At 43.5% G+C, this 25,911-nt stretch overlaps 1 protein-coding gene across 11 annotated transcripts in view; it reads left to right on the plus strand.

Moving 5' to 3' along the window:
* foxp4 (forkhead box P4) overlaps positions 1-25,911 on the plus strand; it is a 371,685-nt gene that overhangs the window by 130,655 nt on the left and 215,119 nt on the right. The window contains exons 1-2 of one of the 11 annotated variants that reach the window (XM_069941853.1): positions 12,087-12,127; positions 13,417-13,496. The exons of 9 other annotated variants lie outside the window; for them this stretch is intronic. In XM_069941853.1, coding sequence (XP_069797954.1) covers positions 13,476-13,496 — 21 coding nt within the window. In that variant the 5' untranslated portion in view covers positions 12,087-12,127; positions 13,417-13,475. Of the gene's footprint in view, positions 1-12,086; positions 12,128-13,416; positions 13,497-25,911 lie in introns of those variants that run through there. One more of the 11 variants, XM_069941854.1, reaches the window with a different exon arrangement.

A 25,911-nucleotide genomic window follows, 5' to 3' on the forward strand; every position in this document is an offset into this window, starting at 1 on the left:
ATTTTCCAGTCAGCTAGACACCTTCCCTGACATCTCAATGTGCTGGAAGACCAACAGGTATCAGGCAGTTCAAAGTGCATCTTTCACCAAGTTGATGGTCTTCCATTATCTCTGGATGTCAGTTTCTACGCACGTCTGTATATCAGAGAGTCCTCTGCATTGCCGCTGCTGGAGATGAACTGTGACAAGGACCCCTGCATCTATCTCCAGACCCTCTTAGCAAATCCACAATCTGCAAAGAAATAGTCGACTGTCTCCACCCCATCATAGTCATCTTGAGGGCAACATGAGTTGTGAGTGATATTTCAGCAGTAAAAGAAGGATCTTACTGGGAGACTTCCTCTCACTGCCAGCTTGTTAGTAAGTTCTCATGATGATCCATTCCACCAGATGACCTGAACATTCTGTACAGGGAACCACTCCACAGTATCCATCAAGTCTTTGCTCCTCTGTCTGCAAGACACTCTATGCTGACCACTGCCAGATGGACTTAGAGTCAATGGTATTTATCTGGAAAAACATTCCTATATAGAATAGGAAATGTGGTAATGTCCAAATGACTGGGACATTGCATGGCCCATCCTTCGCAACACTGGGGACAGGTTGAACCTCAGCACACTGCCTTCATACTTTGATGCAATGCACAGCCTGTTGCAAAACACATAAATGTGATTGTCCGGAGTAGGGCCACAATGGGTACACCCTTGCTCTTGTTGTCTTGTGACTTGAACTTGGCTATCTTTTGGATCCTTTCCATTTTGGATCCCCAGATGATTCAAAGATTTCCAGGGCGGAGGAGTGGGAAATGGGCTACACTTGCACCATGTACAGCAGACTCAAAAGCACCTTGCATCTGATGATTAGGATCTTCCCTCTTATTGAGACCCAATTTCTGGTGGACCTTTGCAATCCACTTCTACCCACTCCCTAGAATCTTCAGGTAGACTAAGAAGGGGATGGAGGACTGGTGATACCAGTTACCGAAGAGCATTGTCTTGTTCTTCCAGTTAACTCTTGATTAGAGACTCAGGGTATACCAGCTGCTTTACAAGTACAGGTCATTTGCAGTGACAAATGAACAATAATGTTTGAAACACAAGGAGGAAAATTAAAAGACTGATCCCAGAAGGGAGATAGGAAGATAAACCAACAAAAGAGAGATAGGTTCATGGAAAATCTTAATAGAGCACCTCAAAGAATGAAATCCACCATGTTCGACCAAGGTGCTAACTCCAATGCTAAGACAAAGGGAGGTGAGTTTTGGGAGTTGAGTCTTAAAATTCAAAGCAATAGAGAGACATTACAGCAAAGAGGATATTTCAAAGATAGAAAAGAAAGGGAACAACAGAGGGTCCTCAAAACAAGGAGGAGAATTTTAGGAACTAGAGAACAATGATCCAATGCAAGTCGGTGAGGATAAATTGCTTGGCAAGTGAATGAGATGGAATATAATAGGATTTGGATGAGCTCGCGGTTGAAAAGTGGAGGTTGTGTACCCTGTAAGGGGTGCTTCAGAATATTGAGTCTGGATGCAAGAAAAACATGGATGAGGTTCTTGCGATGAGAAGATGAGTTGAGATGGGTCTGGAGATGGGCAACATTAAGGAGGCAGAAGTGAGAAGGTGTTGGCAATGAAGAGCACAAAGACCAGGGTTTGATTGGAGGTTATCAACACATTAAAGCTCACTGTCACCTCAGATTACAGTTTCCACAGCACCAGATATCTCCAATATCTTAACGTAATCATTAACTCTAATTGGGATGGACAGAAGATATTTGAATACCTCCCAAGTACTTGAAATATCCTGGCACTTGTGCTTGATATATCTCTGTGTGATGTTAGAATATATTCACTGAGATCATCTCACCCTCTGAAGGTTAGGAGTCAATGATAAACGTCATAGTCAATCCCAGGCCTGTGTTATATAAAAACAGAAAATGACCTGGAACTTTGACCCTATTTCCATCTCCACTCGCCTGTCCTGTCAAGGATTTCTAGCATGTTCTGTTTTTATTTTAGGTTTTCAGGATCAAAAGTTTTCATTTTCCAGATTGTACTCTTTTAAAATCTGCATACGTGAACGAGACCAAGAAAGGGCTGGCTGACTGAACATAGCCCACCAGAACCTAGCCCTATGCAGTGAAGCATGAAAGTCTACAGATGCTGTGTTTTGGCAGCGCATGCGGCCATGGGCATACATCAGCATGGAATGGGGTGGGGTATTGAAATGGATTGCCACTTTTGGCAGTGCGTGACATAACTAAATGAGTCCAGTTCAGTTTTCGAGAAAAAAAAACTCCATGGGTTCAAGAAAAATTAGGCAGGGAAGGTTCATTATCAATAAATAAACTGGAGCTATTTCAAGTTTGGCTCCATGTTCCAAGCCCTACAGGATCCTCAAGCCCGAAACATTGATATGTATCTTTACCTTTAACCAGCTGAGTTTCTCCAGCCTCGTGTTTTTACTTCAACCACGGTGTATGCAGACTTTTGTGTTTTACGTTTGACCATGTATGCCAAGTTTGGGCAGGTCAGGTCAGTTTTAAGGCTATTCCTCAGCTCAGTAGCCATGGTAAGAATCTAAGCTGAGCCAACTCAGAGAAGCCAGGAAGATCTTGTACTGTTCATGCGCCTTTTATGTCATCAGGGAGTCTCAAAGCGCTTCATGGATAATGAATTAGTTTTGAAGTGCCGCCAATTTGCATGCAGAATAGACCCACATGTAACAAATGTGTGTATGGCTGGATCATCTGTTTTTTAGTAGTGTTGGCTGAGAATAAATATTGGCCAGGACTCCTCCTCCAGATAATGCCGTGAGATCTTTCACAGAATGATGTTTAAAACTCAGCGTAAGGATGCTAGTTTTCTAAGTGCCACTTTAATGGTATATAATGCTGCCTCTATACCTCTTGGGTCTGTGTACTCATATTGAAGTGAGCGTTGAGGCTACAATATTATAGTTCTGAGTCCCTGGTGTCCTTCAGTTTACACACGGTTTTACGGCCCTGACCAACTCGACACCACATTGAGCGGGGTTTAACCAGCACCCTCTGCAGAGTGGCTTCCAGCTCTGGCATGTGAAAATGCTGGAAAAGTAAAGGAATCACCTAATTATTCCCAGGGCAGAAATATTTCCACATTTCAAAATATATATATTTTTTAAAGGGGTATATTTAAAATGGTTATAAAACAATAAAATGCACTTTTACGTGAAAAGATCCTCAGCTTTTTTGACCCAGGCTGATAGGGCTGATCTCTAGGATGGCTGTGGTGAGCTTTGAAGTGAATTGTGTCTTGCAGAGATTTCAGCATACTGCCCGGGGTCGCTTGCAAATCCCTGAGTGCATTCAATATTTTCTTTGCAGAGGAGGTGTCAGGGAGAGAAAAAAAAGCATTCTTCCTCTCCCTCCCCCTTTCAACAATCTTTGCTTAGCTCCTGATGACCTTTATAAATTGCAGTTAGCTTTAAATGTTTTGGGGGGGGAAATGAGAAGGAGGGGACAAGGGGTTATGGGGGTGCTTAGCAAAGAACACAACAGCTGTATCTCAATGTCTCGATTAAGTGTTTTACTGCTGTAAGTACAGAGCCAGCGGCAGTGGCCTCCCGAGGAATGTGGCTTGTCTGCCTCTCCTCTCCCCCTTCACCCGTCCCGCCCCCCCACCCCCCCTCCCTCCCTCCCGCCCCCCTCCCTCCCGCCCCCCTCCCTCCCTTCCTTGCAAGATGGGTATCTGTTGCTATCCGGCCTTAAGCACTAGTTCAACTTGCTGTGATAAATGAGGTGTCTGGGGAATGGTGGCAGGAATCTGCAGAGGAGTAAAATCAGAGAGAAGGACAGAACATTTGAGAGAAAGTGTCTTCATGTATTAATTAATGGCTTAATTAGAGTGCTACTTGGTGCAACACTCACTTCTGAATCCATGTGTTTACATCAGACTGGAAAGAATAGAAATCTTTGTATTTAGACAGGACGTGACCAAGTCTCCTAGAGGCACTTCATGTGCAATCAATTACTATAAAGTTCAGTAGCTGATCTTTAGGATAATGCAGGAGAGATTGTTCTGCACACCAGATCCCACAGGTGGCAGAGGATATCAGCTCACCTCTCTGCAGGAGGGATGAGTGGGAAGATCCCTTTTTCCACAAAGGACCTGGGACCGCCTTTTGAAGGCAAAGAGAACTTTGATTTATCACCTTGTTTGATTCCAACAGATGGTGACATCTACCCTGAAATCAAAACTCAAGCACAGACTAGAAGGGCTGAAGGGCCTGTTTTCTGTGCTGTAATATTCTATAGTTCTAAGCACCAACACTGTCCTCAATACTGCTGAATGCTGTCTCAGCTAGTGAGCTGAGAGTCAGAGAGAGGGCTCAAACACACAATGGTGGGTGTGACAGCAAGAATGCAACTGAGAAGAGTCTTTGTTGCTTGTGCATGCAATTATTCTGTGCGGTGGAGCTTTACTTTCCACTAGTTGACATTGTTCGATGGGTCCAAGATTCCCCAGAAAACCACGGTGCAAAAATGAACCGCAGAGTCAGGTGGGGGTCAATGCAAGTGCTCAGCACCAACCGCGGAACCCAGTAACTGGAACACATTGTGCTATGCTTCGTCATAAGACACGGGAATTCACTGTACAAAGTCAGTGGCTTTACTTTTAGATCCTCCATGTGTCAGACACATTAACACCAGAGTAGTCTGCATGGGGACAGTAGCTTTCAGGGATGTGAGGTACGTGTATGGACGCTGTCATGGTCTGCAGTGCATTTTAACAGCATGGCTGAGGCCTGTTTTAGTATTATGTGTATGTAACTAGCTCTCAGCCCATAAAATTAAGAGCTAAGAAACCCATTCTAATCCTCAATGATCTGTCAATAAACCCCCCCATGAACCAATCCACTTATAACGCTTCTGGTGCATTTACCAACTCCCCAACTTTATCCCAAAGTGAACTTACTTTTGTCTACCAATCTCTGATTCTCTTCCACGATCGAACTTCCCAACTTCGACACCCTCTGGCTCAAACTCTATCCCCACAGCCAATCCTCAGTCTCCTCAGACTGAAGATTACCGGCCATTGACTTATCTCCAGACATTAACGACCTATATCAAACCTCTCCCACTCCCACTCCCTGTGACCTGGACTTAACTGATGTCCTTTACATTTTCAGCAATAGTTAAGCAGGTAAAGGAAAGGAAAAGACCCCTGGGTACTATGTCCACAGTGGTACACACTGACCTACACTTGACATTGTACACAAAATTGCTTAAGTCATATTTGCATGTTCAGTCTCTTTTTCATAAGGTTGAAATACTGAGATATTGCTGTTGAAATTTGCTCTTAGCTACATATGTTTTATATATATTTGTTCAGTTGGACTGAGTTACATGGATTTAAGTTCTGAAAGCAGAAGACAACCTGCATTCACCATCAAATGCTGCCCCAACTCCTCTCCTCTCCTCTCCTTCCTTCACTTGGCTCCTTCTGTCCATCACATCATCCTGCACCCCTCCTCCTATCATCTATTGGCCCTCATTTCCACCCCACCCCCTCTCCTCTTTATACTGGATATCTTCCCTCTTCTCTCCTGGTCCTGATTCAGGATCTCAGTCTGAAATTTCTCCCTCCCCACCCCACCCCCCCCCCCCCACCCCGCCACAGGAGCTGCTCAACCCACTGAGTTTGTTCAGTCATTAGTTTTTTGCGCACCATATCGTGCATGTAGCAAGTGATCAAGAATGAATTTCCATTGTGTTCTCTGCAGCTGCCTCTCTCCAACAACAGAAAGAGACCGGTGTCCCGTAAGCAGAGATTAGGCCTGTGCTCTAACTAAGCACCAGGCTCCCCCACCACTTGCCACCTCACCCCCACCCTCTACTTTATGAGCAGCAGTTGTTGTAAATGGATGCAACAACTAAATTCCATGCTGGCAGCTCTGATGCAGTGTGTGTCTAATACTGTGGCCCCCTAACCAAAGAAAACAAACGCCAAGAAATAATTGTCTTCAGCTACGGTTTAACAAGGGTCACAGCAAGGGAAAGGTCAAGCAGAGTGGCAAGGGTTGCCTAGCATCCAAGAGCTGTCACTGTGGAAATAACTCCAAGACAGCCAGTATTATTTGCATTGTTTCAATGCTTCTTCTGTAAGTTTCAGGACTTCAAGGCTTCTTATTTATTTTGTTGCTGTTGAAGGTTTGGCTAAGATCTGATATCCTTTGCAAAGTCATTGCTCTGGTTCACTGCCAGATTCTGCAAGTTGCTATCTCCCACTCTCCTCACTTCATTTTCCACCCCCCCCCAAACACTCGCCCCCATTTCTCCGTTCTCTTCCCCCCCTCCCCCCCACTCGCACCACCAAGGAATTTGATTCACAGTCAGCCTTGCCATCCAGGATTCAGGTCTTAATATTGACCCTGTGCATATTTGCTGATTTCTAATTGTGTGAAGCCAGTGAGGGAAGAGGAAAATTAACTCTGGTAGCAGAGCGCTGGGCAGCAGGCAAAGTACGTGGAGGAATTTCAGGGCGAGAGATTAGAAGAGTGAGTGAGTGAGGTGGTGAGTGGCAAAGCAAAGGATTTGAAACCAAGAATGAGAATTTTTTTAAAATTTAGGGATTGCTGTATAAATTCACTGAATTGTGGATTTTAGGTGAATGGAATCAGAGTACATTCCAATATGAATTTTGCATGCAGCACATGCTCATTAACCTATAAATGACACATGACAATAATCATTGTTTCTCTGTCTGTTTGGCTAATATCCAGTTCATTAACCCTTTGGTCTCCATGTCCCTGTTTTCAGGAACTACCAACCAGTGCATATACTCTGTCCTGGTTTTCAGGGACTGATTTTATACCCAACCTCCAACTGATTTGTACTGGTGTTCGTATTGTAGTTTACCCATGGGATATATATTATGAAAGGTCAAGAATGGTTGGAGTCTAAAGGGTTAATAGACACAAATATCTGGAACTGAAATGTTATTCTTTTGAAACATGAAATGAAGGAAGTAAGTGTACCTGTTATTGTGGTTTAAGGTAGTTCACTTTGGGAAGAACGCCATTATTTTGTAAATTGAAGGATTGCCTGGTTGCTTGGATTAACATCAGACACTATGAGAAATTTGAGCTGAGCATGGTCTTGTGATTTGGTACAAGTGGCTTCTCTAGTTCCAACATTGTAACATCTGCTTTAGAAATATGGGCAAATCATGACTGGAAGGTATTTGTGAGAGATGACAGAGGAAATGACAGATTGCTGTCCCAGAGGACAGAGTATTGTGGAACAGAAGGCTCCAGATAGATCAACGGACCCATTTTAAACCCTGCAGGCTACTTGTATGCTAAAGCAGTGAACAGAAAGCCTTTCGAGGCCTTCGAATTGTGGAAAGAAGTGAAAATGAAGAAACGTAGAGGCTTGGCTTCAGAGTTTGCAGCATTCAAAGAGAATTGACTGGAATAAGAGAGGTGGTGTGAGAGGCTCTCAATCCAATATTGTATGGACACAGGGAGGAGGGAGAGTGTGTAGGAACTGAGAAGGAGCTAGATAGAATGTGAGGGAAGTGTCAATAGGTAAAAATGGCAAGAGCTGAGAGGATTTTCTTCTTAGTGTGATGATAAGCGATATTAAGTCATGAAAATTTAGAAAATGTGAATTAAATTATGATTATGCCTTCATTCTAAAACTCCCTCCAAAAACATCTTAGCATTACTATTTCTCTCCAAATTCAAATGTCACAGCCAAATTTATGGGACATTTATTTTATTGTCCCATAAAAGTTATTCAAGTCACATGTGCCACCAGTTAGTTATAAAATAAATCTCTCCCCATATTTTGCCATCAGACTCTTCCAGAGCTGTAATATTAGATTACATGTTCCTCACATTATCCACCAAAAGCCCTTTTTCCACTGGCATCCCAGTTAATTGGCCATGCGGTGTCCCAGGTTAGGAAGCCATTTGCCCTGTTTCCATTGGGACACTGATTACTTTTCCACTGAACACAATTCATCTTCGGGAATCGGAAAGTCTACCTTTGAATGGAATGGAATGGATGGAAGTTGTGCTTTTTCCACTGGTTAAATCAGCTGATGCCGGGGACATGAGTAGAGATAGAGGCTGTCAATCCCCGGCGTGCTGTTTTCCTTTTCTACTGGAACCTTAACCGGTTAAATCCCTGTTAATTCCTGGAACAAGGTGCCAATGGAAAACGGGCTAAATACTCCTCAGGGGGAACTACTTCAATTAAATATAGAATCAAGCTTTCTCCATCATATGCAACTGGTTATTGGGGATTATGGGTTAGATGCATATAAAGACGTCTGAATTCCATTATTTAAAGAAATAAAATTTCTTTTCTCATCGTATGAACCTCAGGAGGAACAGCTTAGCTTAAATACAGAATAAAGAATACATTATCTGCTGAATACAATTGGTGAAGGGACAGTAAGAGTTAGATACACAAAACACCCATTTAACGAAGCCTTTTCTGCTTTGTTTCCCACACCAGCATTTCTATCACTTTCCATTTAATAACAAGTCTTGTTAGGTTTATGCTGTGATCAGAAGCAAGTTCAAGAGGGGCCCAAACTTTAGTTACATATTGGGCAAAGATGATGCTTTAATCTCGCAGTCAAGTTTGGATTCAAACCCAGATCCCCCAGGTGAAAGGTCATCTTTCTAATACCCTGTACCACTCATTTCTTCTCTTCCCATTTCTTAGTTGCTTGTGTGTATTTTGGAGAACTTCAAAGAATGTTTGAGATCCCATGCCAGTTGGCTCTTAATCCAGTTCTCACCAAAGTAAACAACTGCATTGTACACAAACATTCATCTTAAAGCTGTAGATTTTCACAGAGGGATTTAATTTATGACCAGTCTTGGGTGTAACTGCCTGAAATCTGGAAGAAGTATGGGGAAAGAGTTTGGAGAGAGTGGAAAAGGGGGCAGAGACAGGATAAGAAAGTGTTTCGTGCTCAACTAGTAGGGATGGAAAATATTCCAACACCACAGAATTAACTCTTACATTGAGCAACAAAAAGACAACATTTTTAAAAATAAATATTTTTTGAGATTCACCTGGAACTGGGGTTTGGAAAGGATTGTGGAGAGGGCAATGCCATTAATAATGCATTCCTACAATACCAGGCAGCATTGCAAGTTAAGGAGGAATGCTGGGAACTGCTGCACCATGTGGGTTATCCTTCTCACTCCCATGTAGAGGATTGATTCACACTGAATCCTATGGTCCAGGAGGGCCCTTCTTTAGTCAGTCAGGCCTGGTGCTGGGTTTGAATTTGAGATCAACACTCCCCTGACGACCCCCTGCCTTTCTGTCCATGGTGGAGTCGGCTGAGCTATCTCACCACCCGCAGTTTTCTGGCCCAACCTAAACCAACCACTACACCCAGGTATCACAATGAATAAAATTGGGCAATTGTGTAAGATTCTTTAATTTAATTTTTTTTCAATTTAGACTTAACAGGCACTTTCGGTCGAGGAGCCTGTAGTGTCCAATTGCACCCTATTGCCCTGCAATCCCAATACATTATAACAGTGGGAGCAAACCGGAGCACCCAGAGGAACCCATGTAGACGTGGGGAGAACATACAAACTCCTCACAGGCAGTATAGGATTCAAATCCTGGTCCCGGTCATTGGCCCTGTTACAGCGTTACGCTAACTGTGCCACCCAGCATATTCAGGAAAGCAATGCAGACCAGTGGGAAAATACATGTGTTTTGGGGCTGGCAGCATTTTTGATGGGGGTGGTGGGGGGGGGGGTTATTTTTGATAGAGGTGGTGTGGAGCTTTATAACACAATGCTTAGTATGTGCAGACTGCCCCACATTATCTCCCAAGCCCATGTAAACCACAGGAGCTGCACACTGAGGCTGCAGAACACATCCTGAGGAAGTGATGACTGAGTTTCCCAGATAACGTACTGAAGAATTGACCACTGTTAACCGACACAAACAGAGTTAACAGTCAATTTGAGGCCTTCTAAGGTGAGCGGGGCAAATGGAAGAAAGGAATTATGGGCTATATTTATGTTTTAAAGAATATTTTGCTTTTCCTGCTGACTTTAAAGTTCTGACTTTTAAATCAAGTTTAGTGGACAAATTTTACCTCTGCTAATTATGTTATAGAGGGCTGTCTGGTTCTTTCACCACAGTTACATAAAGCCAAATGGAATCTTGTGATCACATGGGATTTATGTATTAATATTTTTTTAATGTAGGCATACAGCGCGGTAACAGGCCCTTTCAACCCACGAGCCTGAGCCACCCAATTGACCCACAACCCCCCAGGATGTTTTCTTTTGAATGGTGGGGAGGAAAGTGAAGTGCTCTGAGGAAACCCATGCTGACAGGGGGAGAACATACAAACTCCTTACAGACAGTGCGGGAATCAAACCCTAGTCTTGATCGCTGGCTCTGTAAGAGCATTGTGCTAACCGCTACGCTGACCCTTCTCTCTGCACTTCTAGCTTATGTCACTTTGAAAAAAGAATAAAAATAAGAAATGCTGGTGACACCAGCCAGAGAGGCAGCACTTATGGAAACGGAAATGGATTTATTCTTTCAGGCCCTTTTCAGAGCCAAAAAGAAAGAAAGAAAAAAATGTTTTCAAGTTGCAAAGAGAAATGGGAAGAGAAAGATAGGACAAAGGGAATCTCACTAATAATTTGTGATCAGTGGAAATCAAGACATTGCCACCTTTATTCCTTTTGTGCCCTTGAGCACTGTGTTTGTGTTCCATTCCCCAGTTTGTTGCATGCCAGGCTTATCTTATCAATCAAATATAGTACATATTAGTAAATGGCCAATGAATCATAGAGGGATACAGAGCAGAAACAGATCCATTTCCCATCTAGTCCTCACCACCCATCCATTTTACAGGAATACTACATTTTTTTAATATTCTCCCCACATTATCCAACTCTCCCCAGATTCTACCACTCATCATGGTCTGATATAGGGACATAAATCCCCCTGAGCTTAAGAGACCTGAAAGGCAGTGCTAAATTTCTAGGTGCTGGAGTTCACCAAAACCGGCAATGAGAAGGTCTCGTGAAACCTGGCCGTCTTGTTGTATTTGGCTCAGTATAATTGACAACAAACTGTAGGAGAACGAAGTAGGATGATCGGTCGTGGAAGAAACAGGTATGACCAGAATAAACAATAGTGCTCAGCGGTGGTGGGGATGGGGAGGGGGGGGGGGGGAACACCACTGCCACTGCAAGGTACAAAAGCAGCCCGAAACGGCCTAATGAGATGCTGGAGCGGCCTGGTGAGGTGCCGGAGCAACGTTCCGGTGAGCTCCAGCAGCACTGCACCCCTGGACACAGCCCAGAATATCATGGATAGAACCGTCCCCACCATTGGGAACATCTATAGGGAACACTGCTGTTGGAGAGCAGCAGTAATCATCATGGATCCACACCACCAAGCACACACTCTGTTCTCGCTGCTACCACCAGGAAAGAGGTATAGGTGCTATAAGACGCGCACCACCAGGTTCAGGAACAGCTACTACCCCTCCACACCAGCAGACTCCTCAACAACAAACTCAATCAGGGACTCACTTAAGGACTCTTACTTGTGTAATTATTCTCTCTCTCTCTCTCTCTCTCTCTCTCTCTCTCTCTCTCTCTCTCTCTCTCTCTCTCTCTATTGCACAATCAGTTTGTTCACATTTCTGCCTCACTTGCAGGAAAAAGAATCTCAGGGTTGTATGTGATGTCATGTATGTATCCTGACAATGAATCTGACATCTGTAATATATCTTTAGAATGTGGGATCAAACTGGAGCAGCTGAAGGAGACCCACGCAGTCACAGGGAGAAGGTACACGCGCCATATAAATGGTAACCTAGTTCAGGATTAAACCTGAAGCAGAGGCTCTTCCAGCTACTCCCCTGAGGCACGCAAAGTGTTAATTAAAGACCATCAACATGTATAGGAGAGGGCAATCAGCCTCTTGAGCATTTAGTTACATGAACGCCTATACCTTGTTCATTTATGCCCTTGCTTCCATATCCAACAAATAATACTATTTTTCATGGTCTTTATTTTCAGCTTGCATTGTCTTTCTGGGGAATGAGCTTCAAAGTATCCACTAGACAAAGGTATTTTCCTAATTTCAATAACTAATCCAATTGCGGGCTGGCACAGTTAGCACAATACTCTTATAGCACCAGCAATTGGGACTGCATTTTGAATCTTGTGCTGTCTGTAGGGAGTTTGTACATTCTTCCCACATCTGTGTGAGTGTCCTTCAGGTGCTCCAGTTTCCTTCCACTGTTCAAAAATGTACCGGGGGCTTGTAAGCCAGTTGGGTGTAATTGGGCTGCATGCATTCATGGTCCAAAATGGCCTGTTACCATGCTGTATGTCTAAAAAATATGAGGACTCAATACATTTACCCTTTCAGACAAGAAAAGTGAAAATCATTTCTGTTTGGCCTTTGTGCGAGTTATTTTGCACGGCTGTCATTTGTGCTTCTCCCCCTTTCTCACCATTCCCTGTGGCTTGACTATGCCATTGGACAATGACATAATTTGGTTATGTGTCAGGAATTTAGATGAATGTTTCTGGCACCCTGCTAAACTTCAGATTCCTCCACCCAAGAAAAATGTTTAACTTTCTAGATGACTGTGTGATGTACTGCAAATATTAAAGAAGGCTTTATTGACCTGGGAGCCAGCCCAACTCCAAAGAAAAATATTCATCTTTTCAAAAACAGTTGTTATTTTTTAATCCTTTCCAACTTTTTTCCTTCTTTTCTGAAGGGCACTTGCCATTTCCTGGCTCTGAATGTTGACGCCCTCTGATACCCACCTTTCACGTCAAGTCAGGTTTATTGTCAACCGATAGCACAAGTATAACCTGACGAAACAGCGTTCTCCAATCCAGGGCGCAAAACACGCAGACACACAACCAGACATAACACACACATGGACTAACAATGCATATGCAGAACAAGTAATCATATATACAATAAATATATCGATTTCCTTTGGTCATTCAGCAGTCTCACTGTTTGTTGGAAGAAGTTGTTTCTCAGCCTGGTGGTGCTGGCTCTAACACTCCTGTATCTCTTTCCCATCGTGGGCAGCTGGAAGATGCTATGTGCAGGTTGGAAGGGGTCCTCAATGTTTTTGTGCACCCTCCTCAGACAATGATCCTGGTAGATCACATTGATTTGGGGGGGGGGGGGGTTTGGGGAGGTAGGGAGACTCCACTGATCCTCTCTGCCACTCTACGATATGTAGTGGAGGGTGGTTGCTCCTGGCCCTCCTGAAGTCCACCATTATCTCCTTCCTGTGGCCTTCTTTTGCAAAGCAAAGTTTGTTGGGCTATTCCCCTGTGGTACCTAAGCTCATTCCTGCACCTTCCTCATTTCATCTTATTCCAGAAGGAGTCAACAAGCTGATCTTCTTCATTCTGAGGGCAATAGTCACCCATAATCTAGGAATGGATAGTGAAAAGATGGGAGTAAGTATATGCTATTCGATCTCTTGAGCCAATTGCATCCATTCTTGCAGACCAAAATAATCATCTTATTTATCCAACTTTCCTTTGTGATCATAGTATCCTACCTAACACAAATCGATTAACTTCAGTTTGGAAACCTCTCCTTCACCTCTCACCTCAGCAAATATCACTAGTCTTTACATGGGACAAATTCCCAGTTCCCAATTGAACTTTATGTGAAGAAGCATTTCCTGACATCATTGATTTTATTTTTGTCATGCTTCATGGTAATGGGCTTTTCTGTTTGAAGAAGTAATTTCTCTTTACCCTTCTCATTTAATAATTTTAATAATACTCATCTCATCTCATCTTTAATTTCCCATGCTCAACTTGTCCTCATTTAAACCTTTAAACCTTACACCGGATGCCATGGAACTTTGACCCACAATTAAATGCTTTTGGTAAAACTGTTTGTATCCCTGGAAATTATAATGGATCCAGGGAACTGGAAGTATGTTTTTCAGATCTGGAAAAGACCAGTTGCACCAAGACTGTCCATGTCAGACTGAATTCTATGCCCATTTTGAACTTCTCACCAATTTCCATTTGTAGGTATTTCGCACTGTAGCACATGAAGTTTCTGTGCACCGGAAATAACAATGTACATTTAGTAATAGCTTTAGTAAATTTGAACATCCCATGTTGTTTCAACCTCTCTGCATTTATATTACTGCTGGGCTATTCCCAAGATCGTGTTATATGGCGAGCTCTCCACTGGCCACCGTGACAGAGGTGCACCAAAGAAAAGGTACAAGGACTGCCTAAAGAAATCTCTTGGTGCCTGCCACATTGACCACCGCCAGTGGGCTGATAACGCCTCAAACCGTGCATCTTGGCGCCTCACAGTTTGGCGGGCAGCAACCTCCTTTGAAGAAGACCGCAGAGCCCACCTCACTGACAAAAGGCAAAGGAGGAAAAACCCAACACCCAACCCCAACCCACCAATTTTCCCCTGCAACCGCTGCAACCGTGTCTGCCTGTCCCGCATAGGACTTGTCAGCCACAAACGAGCCTGCAGCTGACGTGGACTTTTTACCCCCTCCATAAATCTTCGTCCGCGAAGCCAAGCCAAAGAAGGGCTATTGATTGTTTAAATTTCACTGTCTGGTGATTTGAAAAGAGTGGTTCCAAATCCTGTTGAACTATATGGAAAAATCCTACATCACATCAACAATAGCACCTCAATTTAAAATTCTCAAACATGTTCTTAAATATTTCCTGGCAGATCACTAAATTTATCATTGCATTGTTGCCACCTAACATTAAGTCTTTAGAACACCACTGAACCTTTTTCTTCCTTCACTTCTGATTCTTCCTTTTGGAAAGATCTTAAAATTTTAGTAGTTACCTTAAGATATTGGTCACCATCCTAAGTACCTTACAGTGAAATGTTATTAAATTATGCTTCAAAAAGGATCTTACTATACTTAAAGTCACAAAAAAATGAAATGTTATCTTGTGATATCTAGGGATTATTCGGAATGTGTGTGTTTAAAGTACACACACCTTGATGGTATACTTCTCATAAAAACCAGACACTTGAATATATCTGCCATAAAGCATCTGCTGTCCAATATAGGGTGGCCATTCCAAAAGGAGGGCATGGTCATGGGCTACTATAAATCGTGTTTGCATTTGATGTTTTTGCAATACCATTTAAATCATTAAAAAAGTATAACTTATTTTGCAACACTCTTTTATACATGTATATATATGGCAACCTATGACCATGTCCTCCTTTTGGAATGGCCACCCTACGATTTTGGGCCAACAAGAAAGAGTGCCCTCAGGAGAGGATCGGTTTTACAAAACAGGAACTAATGTTGCATGCAACACTAAACAGTTAATATATTTCCTGAGTAATTTCTCCATACGGGAAAGATTTTGCACATACATTCCTAAAATTAACGTCAACCCCTTTTGGTTTTGCAAGCCTGTTTTTCTGTTATGACATTCTAATGGGAGGTCATCTTCAGAGGACAAAATAGACAGAAAATAACCACAAACTAATGCTGTCTGCTTCAGATCTTTCCCCTCCCCCTTCACTGTCACAGCTGCCTTAAAGCATTCTGGTGAATCCTTTTCCCCTGAATGACCAATCAATGGACAATGGGATGATGAGTCCAATCAGAACTCTCATCATTGCTTTAAGCAAACTTTTTATTTAGTCATAACTCTAACATCACTTTCACCTACTACAAAGCTAATATCCTGGATTAATCATTCATGAGAATATGCATTTTAATTCCACCAGAAAACTTTGAGAGTTTGAATTTAGTTTTAAAAATATGAAGAGTAATTACTGGTCTTCAGCAAAAGTCTCTCTTCATCTGTCAAATTATCATTCAAACACACGGATTGCAAACCAAAGAAGGCCTTAGTGAGACTTGTTCGCAGGAAGGGCAGGACTGGCAGCGTAATGTTTCAGAGTTATGTTTGCTTCAGACATGATAGAGGGAGAGGGATGAAAGGGGGGAAAGTGGTATTGCTAGTCAGGGAAAATATCTCAGTTGTAAAAATCAGGGCAGCCAGGAGGGTTTGTCTGCAGAGGCCATATGGATGGAGTTGAGGAACGGGAAAGGTATGACACACTGAGAGGGTTGTATTGTAGGTTGCAGATCAATGGGACTAGTGGAATAATGGTTGGCACAGACTAGAAGGGCTGAAATACATGTTTTCTGTGCTGTAGCACTCTATGATGCTATAGTTTAAGGTCCTTTAAGTCATCTGATCTAGAGTGGTATTTATGTTTTTCATCCCTACCAAATAATTTCTCTTCACATTTATCCAGTTTCTCCTTAAAGGCATCAATGCTAATTCATCTCATCTGTGATAATGTGATCACATTCTTAATGCACTCAGCAAAAATAGGTTTATTCTAAACTTTCTCTTGAATGTATTTGTGATTTTCTGGATTTGTTTCCTCCATTTTGAAGCACCTTCACTACGACCAGCTTAGCATGTTTGCTTTCTTTTATAAATCTCTGAGTCTTCTCTAAAGAAAAGTGCTCAAGACAATTTTATCTTCATTTTTCTGTTCCATACCATCTTTTCTTTTTCTTTACTGGTACCTTCCTAGTTGTCTCATTGTACTTTTAGTTTAGCAAAGAGATGGACTGTGAAGAAGGTTTAGGTTCGTCCAACTGCCATCTATGCCCAAGTCTATTAAGAGGGGGCTCTTTCTCCACTCTTAACTGTCCTCTGAAATCATCAGAACTGATGGTCAAATGAAATTGAATAGTAACAAAATAACAATTGTTATTTGGAGCAAACCTATAAGTGCTGGAAAAACTCGTGTGCGTTTTGTACAGCAGTTAGCTCAATGCTATTCCAATGCCAGCGAGCTGGGTACAAATCCGGAGCTGTCTGTAAGGGATTTGTATGTTCTCCCCGTGTCTGTGTGAATTTCCTTCGGGTGCACTGTGTTATAAGCCCAGAGTACCCCAAAACCTAGCAGCAATAGATAGTCACCAAGACAAATAGTTACTTAAACAAAAGTTGCTTTTAATTATCTTTAATTAGAATCACACTTTAACTTATCACTATTAACTTAATTAACCTAACTTAACTCCCTTCTAATTTTAAGCACACATGTATGTAATGTGTAAGTTAAGAAAAGTTCTTTGATTCACAGTCCAATCTCACTTCTCATTCCTCCAAGTTTACTGGTTTCAGGCATATCTTATACTGTGTACAGAATTTAACATTTATGAAATTCCACAGGCTTTGGTGCTTGAAAGGTAAATGTTTACTGGTCAGGAAGGTTCTTGTTGGTTTTCAGAGAGAGATTTGTTGTTTGCTGGACACCCACAATTGATTCCTTTTGAAAGTCACTTCAGTGTCTTGCTGAAGAAACTTGTCCCATCAGGGTTCTCCAGATGATGACCTCTTTCTTTCAGGTCACCACAGAGTTCTTTTTTGTTTCTCTTATTTCAAGTGAAACATTAGGCAGCCAGTCCTCTCCTCTTGCATGAACCACAAGGGCTTTGACCAGGCTGAACTAAGCAGTTACAACCCATCTTCCAAATGGGGTTTTCCACAAGCTTGCCAGCTTGTCCTGTTCCCGTCCCAGCTGCTGCTGCTGCTGACTGTAAAACTGCGGAACTGAATTTTCTCTCTCCCTCTCTCAGAGAGAAAAAAATACCTGTTTTACTCTCTCTGCTTGTAAAACCACATGACCCTCATAGAACAGCAAGTTCCACTCCAGACAGCCTGGGGCTCTGACGGGTTCTTTCATCTGTTGCCTTTTTGTAAACAACAATCCATTAGTGAAGTCTCTTGTGCACTCTCCAAAGCTTTTGCAGAGGCTTGGTGCCGGCCTATCTATCATGAGAAGAGCTCCAGTATTTTAAATAAGATCTGTTTTAAAGTGTTTGTATGTGACCTGCGCTAAAATCCCTTCCCCAATTTATCTGCCAAAAACATATCTATATCCAATACAAATGCAACATTATCTGTTACAACTGGTTTCCTCCCACCTTTCAAAACAATTGGGGGTTGTAGGTTAAAGGCCTGTTACAGTGCTGCATTCCAAATTTTTTAAATGCTCAGCAGGTCAGGCAACATCCCTAGATAGAAATGATCAGTCAACATTTTGAGTCTGCTTCCTTTATCGAGACTAAAGAGAATAAATATTATGTCTATAAATGGGAAAGTACCTGCAGGAGGGCCCAAAAGGTGATATGTTACTGAAATGAATGTGTGAGAGGTGGAGAAATGGGCAGAGGGAGAGACGAGTAGGAATGATTGGTAGGAAAGAAAAGTAAGAAGAGAAGAAAACAGTGGAAGTGGATGGCAGTGGCGGTGATCCAATATTGGAAAAAAATATATGTTCATGCCTTTAGGTTTAAGGCTATCCAGGATGAAGATGATGTTTTGTTCCTTAAGTTAACATTTGGGTTCACACTAACAATTGATGAGGCCAAGGATAGACATATCTTTGTAGGAATGGTAGGGAGATTACTTTGTTTCTAGACAGTTTCAGTATGGTAGCTCACAGAATCTCCATATGCCACAGTATTAACAGATGTAAATGAAAGGATTGTTGCTACAGCTGGCCTTGCAATTATCTGGATTTTAAAAAGGGATCTATCAAGCTTTCTGTTCCTAAATGAAAATCTATGCCCATGTGAGGATGCGCACAGTCACAACTTTGGCCAAAGTATAAAGACTTGGAATAGTCAATGCTGTTGGGGAAAAAATTCAGAACAGTGAGGATCAGCACATTACAGGGAAGAAGATGTGATGACATTTCTACATCGACGAGCATTTCATATCCATTGTCCTTACAGAATGAATAGCGGCAGTTGTTCTAACATTGCGACTTGTCATCAATAGTAAGGTCAAACTCTCACTCTGTGTTCGGTGATACATAGAGTTCACGGTGGGAATTACTTCCCATGGAATGCAGCCTTTGAGACAATTTGCTCCCATTTTGCTTCTAGAGTTAACAAGTGTGGTGCGCTGTTAGCCAGAATCAGACACACACAAGGTAAAGACTGTACAACAGGCTTTAATCCACAAAGACTTCCACAAAGACTTCCACAGAGCCAGGCTGGCTGTAGCTGCAGTAACTCTGAGTGAGCTTTGGGAGGCCGGCGCAGGCTTATATCCTGGAGGGTGATTGACACCTGACCGGGTGGGGCCTGATCCCTTCAGGCTGACTGACTGACAGCCAGCCAGGTGTTGTCCTGTTCCCCTTACACCCCTGCAGGTACAGAGGTTTCCCCCTGCAGTAGGCCGGCGGTACACTTCTGCAGGAACAGGTGTTGCCCCTTGCAGTAGGCCAGTCGGTGGTTTACCACCACATTCACCCCCTCCTTTAAAATTGTCCCGGTGGAGGGGCGCAGTAACAAGGAATCGTACCCACTATACACATACAATATTTACAGGTTGAGATGGTCCGGCGGCCGCTGGGGTCTCTGTGACCGTCGTAAGACTGGCTCCTGGTCACCGGTCGGAGGGGAAGTGAGGGGGATGGTGGCAGGGATCTGTGTGACTGGTGTGGTGCCACGTGGAGGGGCGGCTGAGGGGGCTGGAGTCGATGTATGAGGGTTGTATTGGATGGGTGGAGGGGCAAGTTTGTTTCCCAGGGCTGAAGCAGGCCCCTGGTGGTCAAGGAGGTCCTGCTTGCCCCATAGCTGCCTGGAGATGGGGATGTATGCCCAGTCAGCGTCATCCTGGGCTGGAGGATGTCATGGTGTGGTGGGTGCTCCTGCTGGTGCCAAGTCCCTGGTTGAGATGGTGTCCTCCCTGCCAAACCTAACATAGGCATAGTTGTGGTTTGCATGTAGGAGGAAGACCTGCTCGACCAGGGCTTCGGCTTTGTGTGTCCATACGTGCTTACGCAGGAGCATCGGTCCTGGGGACATGAGCCATGCTGGGAGGGACATTCCAGTCGCCGACTTCCTGCCCGTTGACTTGCACATCCATCATAGAGCGCTCAAAATCGTGAGGGATGTCCCTGGTCAGCGTGGTGGCAGTCAGGACTGTCTTGGAGTCGGAGTCGCTGCTCTCTGGTTGTGCATAGCGATTTATGGCATCCAGAGGCATGAGAAGCGTCGGTAGGGCAGCCTGGTCATTGCCCATGTTGACCACATCGACATCGGTCGTGGGGTGCGGCATGTGGTAGCCGATGGCATCTGGAGGCGTGGGGAGCGTCGGTAGGGCGGCCTGGTCACCGCCCGTGTTGACCACGTCATTCTTAACGTCGTCAGGGGCCCTCCGTGATGGCCGCTGTCAGGCCCAAGATGGCGGCAGCATGTGGGGGCCCACTGCATGACTGGCCTCCTTTCCCAGCCGTGTTCATTGCGCCGGGGGAAGTGATGTCATTGCGGCCGGCAGCAATGATGTCATTACGCCAGCCAGAAGTGACGTCATGCCGTGAGCCGGAAGTGACATCACTGTAGTTCTCAGTGAGTGGTGCTGGCGAGGGTGAGGGCGGGGGCTGGTGCAGGTGCTCGTGGCACATGGTGCGACAGTTGCCGGCGGAGCCGGATGTTTCACCGTCGAGGTCGGGGAAGGCAGAAGTAGTAGCGGGGACAATGGCACCGCCCGACACGCGCACGTGGAGGGGTCCACGGGGAAGGTGGGGAGGTCAAAGAGGGCCCCTGAGCTGCCGGCAGATTTTGAGAGGCACATTTTAGTGAAGTGGCCTTTCTTACCGCATTGGGAACAATACTGGATCCTAGTCGGGAGGTTTTGGTGCGATTGTCAGTCTGACCCACACCAGTACTTACAGGGGCACCAGGCGCCTGCTGCAGCAATGTTGTTCTCCCCAGCTTGGTCTGGGGCTGCAGCTGCAGTGTGAGAGGGCCATGAGGGAGCCTGGGGGAACCTGGAATCGAAGGCTTCGATGTGCAGGGCTGCCACTTCCACTGTCTTGGTTAGGGCATAGATATTGTCTTCCAGCAGCTTCTGCCGGATGGCCCTCGAGCGTAGCTCTCGGACAAAGGTGTCCCAGATCAGCCTCTCGACTTCCTCTGCACCTACCCCGGGCTCAGCCATACACGGTCGGGCCAACTCTCGCAGGTGTCCCAGGTAAGACTCAGCCGTCTCCCTGGGTTGCTGGGCTCGGGTGTTGAGGAGGTACCTTGCACAGACCACATTCATGGGGGGGCTTATGCAAGTTTTCGAGAGTGTCCATTGCGCTCTTGTACATGGAGCAGCTTTTGGTTGCCTGGAAGGCATGGGGACCCAGCTTTGACCGGAGTAGGACCAATCTCTTCCGATCTGAGTCCAGGATGCTGCCTTCATGTGCCTCGATGATTGCCTCGACCGCATGCTGCCAGATCTCGAAGCGTGTCTGGCTTCCGGGTGGTGTGGGTCCACTTCAAGGCTCCCCACGCTCAGGAGTATTTCCATGGCAGCCTTGGGAAAATTTGTGGATTAAATTGTGGTGCGCTGTTAGCCAGAATCAGACACACACAAGGTAAAGACTGTACAACAGGCTTTAATCCACAAAGATTTCCACAGAGCCAGGCTGGCTGTGGCTACAGCAACTTGGTGTGAGGCCTCGGGAGGCCGGCGCAGGCTTATATCTGACCGGGTGGGGCTTGATCCCTTCAGGCCGACTGATTGACAGCCGGCCAGGTGTTGTCCTATCCCCTTACACTCCTGCAGGTACAGAGGTTGCACCCTGCAAGTAGGCCGGCGGTACACTCCTGCAGGTACAGGTATTACCCCTCGAAGTAGGCCGGTCGGTTGTGTACTACCACAACAAGTAGTACCCAGACCAAAGGAAGAGGGGCTAGATGGAACTGGAAGACAAAACATTTATCTGACTGTCCTGGAAAAGATGAGGAATTAGATTGTTCATGGAAAGAATCAGCACAAATTATAAAATTACATCAGGATTTTAAGATGAATCTTTCATTCCACTTGTCACCCCAGTAATTTCCCTACTTCATGGCCTGCAAAGACTTTGAATGTAACTTCATGTTTGCTCTTAAAGTGGACAGTATTTGATTAATATTCACTCTTAAAATGCAGTAGTCACTAACTATTTAGAAAATATTTAAAAAGCTGTCTTCTTCATTAGTCATGATAGACCAATAAATTTTACAAAGAATGGTTAAATTTAGTTTGCCAGCATACGGATATCGTAAAATCTAATGGAGAGCGTTTTAATCCCCTGGCACCTTTTTGTGTATTTCAGAAACATGCCAATAACTAAGCAGCAATCCTGTATCAATTTGAAATATAGTTATCTATTATTCAATTTTCAAATGTGGCACCTGTTTTGCAGTGCACTGTAAATGAAATTAATTTTTTTCCCCCAGAGAAGAGTGTGACTTAACCTGGTTTTCAGGTTAAATTTCTAGATTCCTGAAATTTGAGGCATTCTAAGCATGGATCAGCAATTTTCTGAATTGGACATACATATAATGGCCTCAATGCCCATGTGGACAGCTACCAAATGACATCAGGTTTGAAGCCTGTCTGCCATTGAACATGTGTTTCGTACCATCCCTTGCTCCACAGAGAGAACCTAAAAGAACTTCTCATGGAAATTCCTATCTAGGAACTCGATTTACGTAAGTAACTTCACAGGCTTTACCCAACTTCCTTTCATAATCTCAATTTGCAACATAATCCAGGCATATCTATTCTCCCCTCCAATCCATCAGTCTTCCCACTCTAAAATCCTAATCTTCCAAACCAAACTGCAGGAGTTTATTTCCAGACCTCCCAGAAACAACCAATGGAATTGACCAGTTGAACTAAAACTCTGCTACATGCACTTGATAGATATCCTTCCATTCCCTTCATATTTGTCTTTATCTAAAAGCATCTTACATGCCACTCATCAAAACATCTGGGCCCTCTCTTATTCACAAACAGTGCTCTTCATTCTACCCTCCCTTTAAGCTGCACCTGGACTAACCAGTGCTCCTTTGGGTGGCTGTGTACAACAATTCTGTCAAGCCAAGAAACATAAAAAATGCAGGCGTTAGAATAAATGAGATGGTGAAGGAACTCAGCAGATCTTGCAACATCCATGGAGTTTGAACATAAATCTTTGGTCCAGCTGCACTTGGTATGTGATTGTGCAATTCTGATTGCACCATTGCAGGAAATATGTGAAGACTTTGGAAAGGGTGCAGACAAGATTTATCAGGATGTTGCCAGGTTTAGAGAGGATTAGTTGTGGGGAGACATTTGACAACACTTGGGTTGTTTTCTTTAAAGCGTTGGAGGCTGAGGGGATACTTCATAGAGATTTATAAAATCATGAAATGGGGTGAACAGTCAGAATCTTTCCCCCTGTGTAAAAGTGTCATATAGTAGAGTACATGTTTTCAAAGATAAGAGGTATGATGTTTAAGGGAGATGTGTGGAGCAATTATTTTACACAGAGAGTGGTGGGTGTCTGGAATGATCTGTCAGGAGTAGTGGTGGAACCAAATGCACAAAAAAGTGGCATGTAAGATGCTTTTAGATAAAGACAAATATGAAGGGAATGGAAGGATATCTATCAAGTGCATGTAGCAGAGTTTTAGTTTAAATGGGACATCAGTGGGCCAAAGAGCTTGTTCGTCTGTTGTAATGTTCAATGTTCTATGTGGGCAGAAATGATCAGCCAAAGTTTCAAATTGTGACTTCATTGAGTCTGAACATTCTGTAAAGCCAATTGCATTAGATTTTGAATGTTTTTGAATTTTAAAGCAGCAGAGCCTCAAGGCTCCAATCTAAACTGTCACTGGGGCACTGAAATACCAATGCAAGAACCAAAAACAATAGTGACTTACATGCTGAAAGATCCCTGGGCCTTGTCAAAGCTTGCAGATTCCAAGTCCCACTTCAATTCAACAGCAAGCAATCAGAGATATGTTCTCTCTATCTCTCTGTTTGACTCTCTCTCTCTCTCTCTTTCTCTCTCTCTCTCTCTCTCTCTCTCTCTCTCTCTCTCTCTCTCTCTCTCTCTCTCTCTCTCTCTATCTCTTCCCCCTCCCTTCCCTGTCCCTCCCTCCCTTGAAATCAAGGATGACCCATGAAGATGACTATCCTTGCTTTTTTTGAATGTGGGCTGAACATTGTACAGCAACCACAACACGGAAACAATGGAGCAAGTGTTTGGTCCAATAGCCAAAAGTATGCAGTATTTTAAATGAAGCGATAAAATGAAAGCTCATCTTGGCTGTCGGGTATAAATAAGAGTCATGTACCAATTTAAGATTAGAGTTAGTTGGCATATACATAAATACAATCTACAAATGCACCAAAATTCTTGCTTGTTGCAGTAATACAGATAGACCAGAAGTATAAATCACCACAAAATGCCAAGACAGAAAAAGAGATCATAAATATAAAAGAATAGATAATATATATATATTCCCAGTTGCAGTTAGTGCAAGGAAAAAAAAAGACTTTTCAATTGTGTAGACAGATGCTTTGATTGTCCCAGAATTGTTTCTGGCTAGATTTAGGGTAGTATAGGAAGGTTCAAGAGCCTGATTGCTATTGGAAATAAAAACTGTGGTTAAAACTAGAGGAGGTAGATTTCAGGTTTCTGTTCCTTAGGCCCTAAAGGAAGCCGTAAGAAGAGATTGTGGACCCAGGTGATGGTCGCTTCATGATGATTTTCAACTCTTTAACGCATTGATGTCTTGAGGATTTTGAAGAAGAGGAGAAAAGTTTTCCAGATTGCCTGGCCATTTCCTTCATCGATGTTAGTTTTTAAGTGCTTTTCTGGTCATTATTGAATTTTTTATTTTGCTTTTTAAATCTTTATTAATGACTACATTTCAATAAGATGCTGTGGATGATAAAGTGTTCCAGGAAGTCTTGAGGTTGTGAAATACAAATCTTTCTATTTATTCAGTGAAGGGAAACATCAAGTGATATCTTAAGTGAGGAATGTCATTTGAGAAAAGAAGAGAAGAAGCTGCAGTTCTTTGAATCATATCACAGAATCATGAGTCAGGCTGCTGAGCTCCTAGTGAGATCATACCTGTGCACTCTTCTTGCACAGTTATGTGTTGAGTACTTGTTCAGAACTGGATTGGTATGTTGGAGTTTGCTATGGGCTTGTTTTTTTTTACTTTTGCCATCTGTTTCTGTAACCATGACTGAGAAAGAAGTTCAGGTCACTGAATTTCATTGGAATCTGACTGTATTTTTGTCTTATGGGTTCTTACCACCATTGCGCTACTTTCGCTTCTCTGCCACAGTGAAAGGTCAAATAGAATTTTAGAAACTATCTACCCATCTTGCTTGTGCTGTCTGAAGGCATATTCAATTGCTCCCAGTCCATTGCCATTTCCCCATAGCCGAGCAATCCAAATATTAATCCAATTCCATTTTGAAGGATATTGACCCCGTTTTACATCTATCTCAAGCAATATATTACTTACCATGTCTCAATGCATGATGGGAATGGAGTGGCTGCATTTCAGATGAACAACCTGAGAACACTAATGATGAAGGGTCAGGGCAATAAATAAAGACATAGGATAATATGATTGCCCTCTTTTGAGCTATAATATACTTTAGTGGGCTTAAAAGCCTTCTGTGCAGTATTCTATAACTACAGAGAGTTTGGTTTTGTCAGTGTATATGTGGAAGTTGACTTCATAACTGAAGATCATGTTACCAAAGTAGCTGTGATCAAATACATTACCTGCTCCTCCATCTACCTTCATATCATCTACAAACTTGACCACAAATCCATTCATTCCATAATCCAAATCATTACCATGTAATAGTTGAGTTTTTGGACCAATTTCTTGAGTCAAATTTGGGGAGGGGGGGGCGGAGTCAACTTGTACGTGGTTCATACTTCTGATCATGGTGCATCATTCAAAGCACCTGGAGCTCGGATGGCCAGGACCAGCTGATAAGCCCGCTTTCATGGCATTGGGAGCTCCAATGGACA

This window comes from Narcine bancroftii, chromosome 5, assembly GCF_036971445.1.
Source record: "Narcine bancroftii isolate sNarBan1 chromosome 5, sNarBan1.hap1, whole genome shotgun sequence".
In the NCBI taxonomy this organism is placed as follows: domain Eukaryota; kingdom Metazoa; phylum Chordata; class Chondrichthyes; order Torpediniformes; family Narcinidae; genus Narcine; species Narcine bancroftii.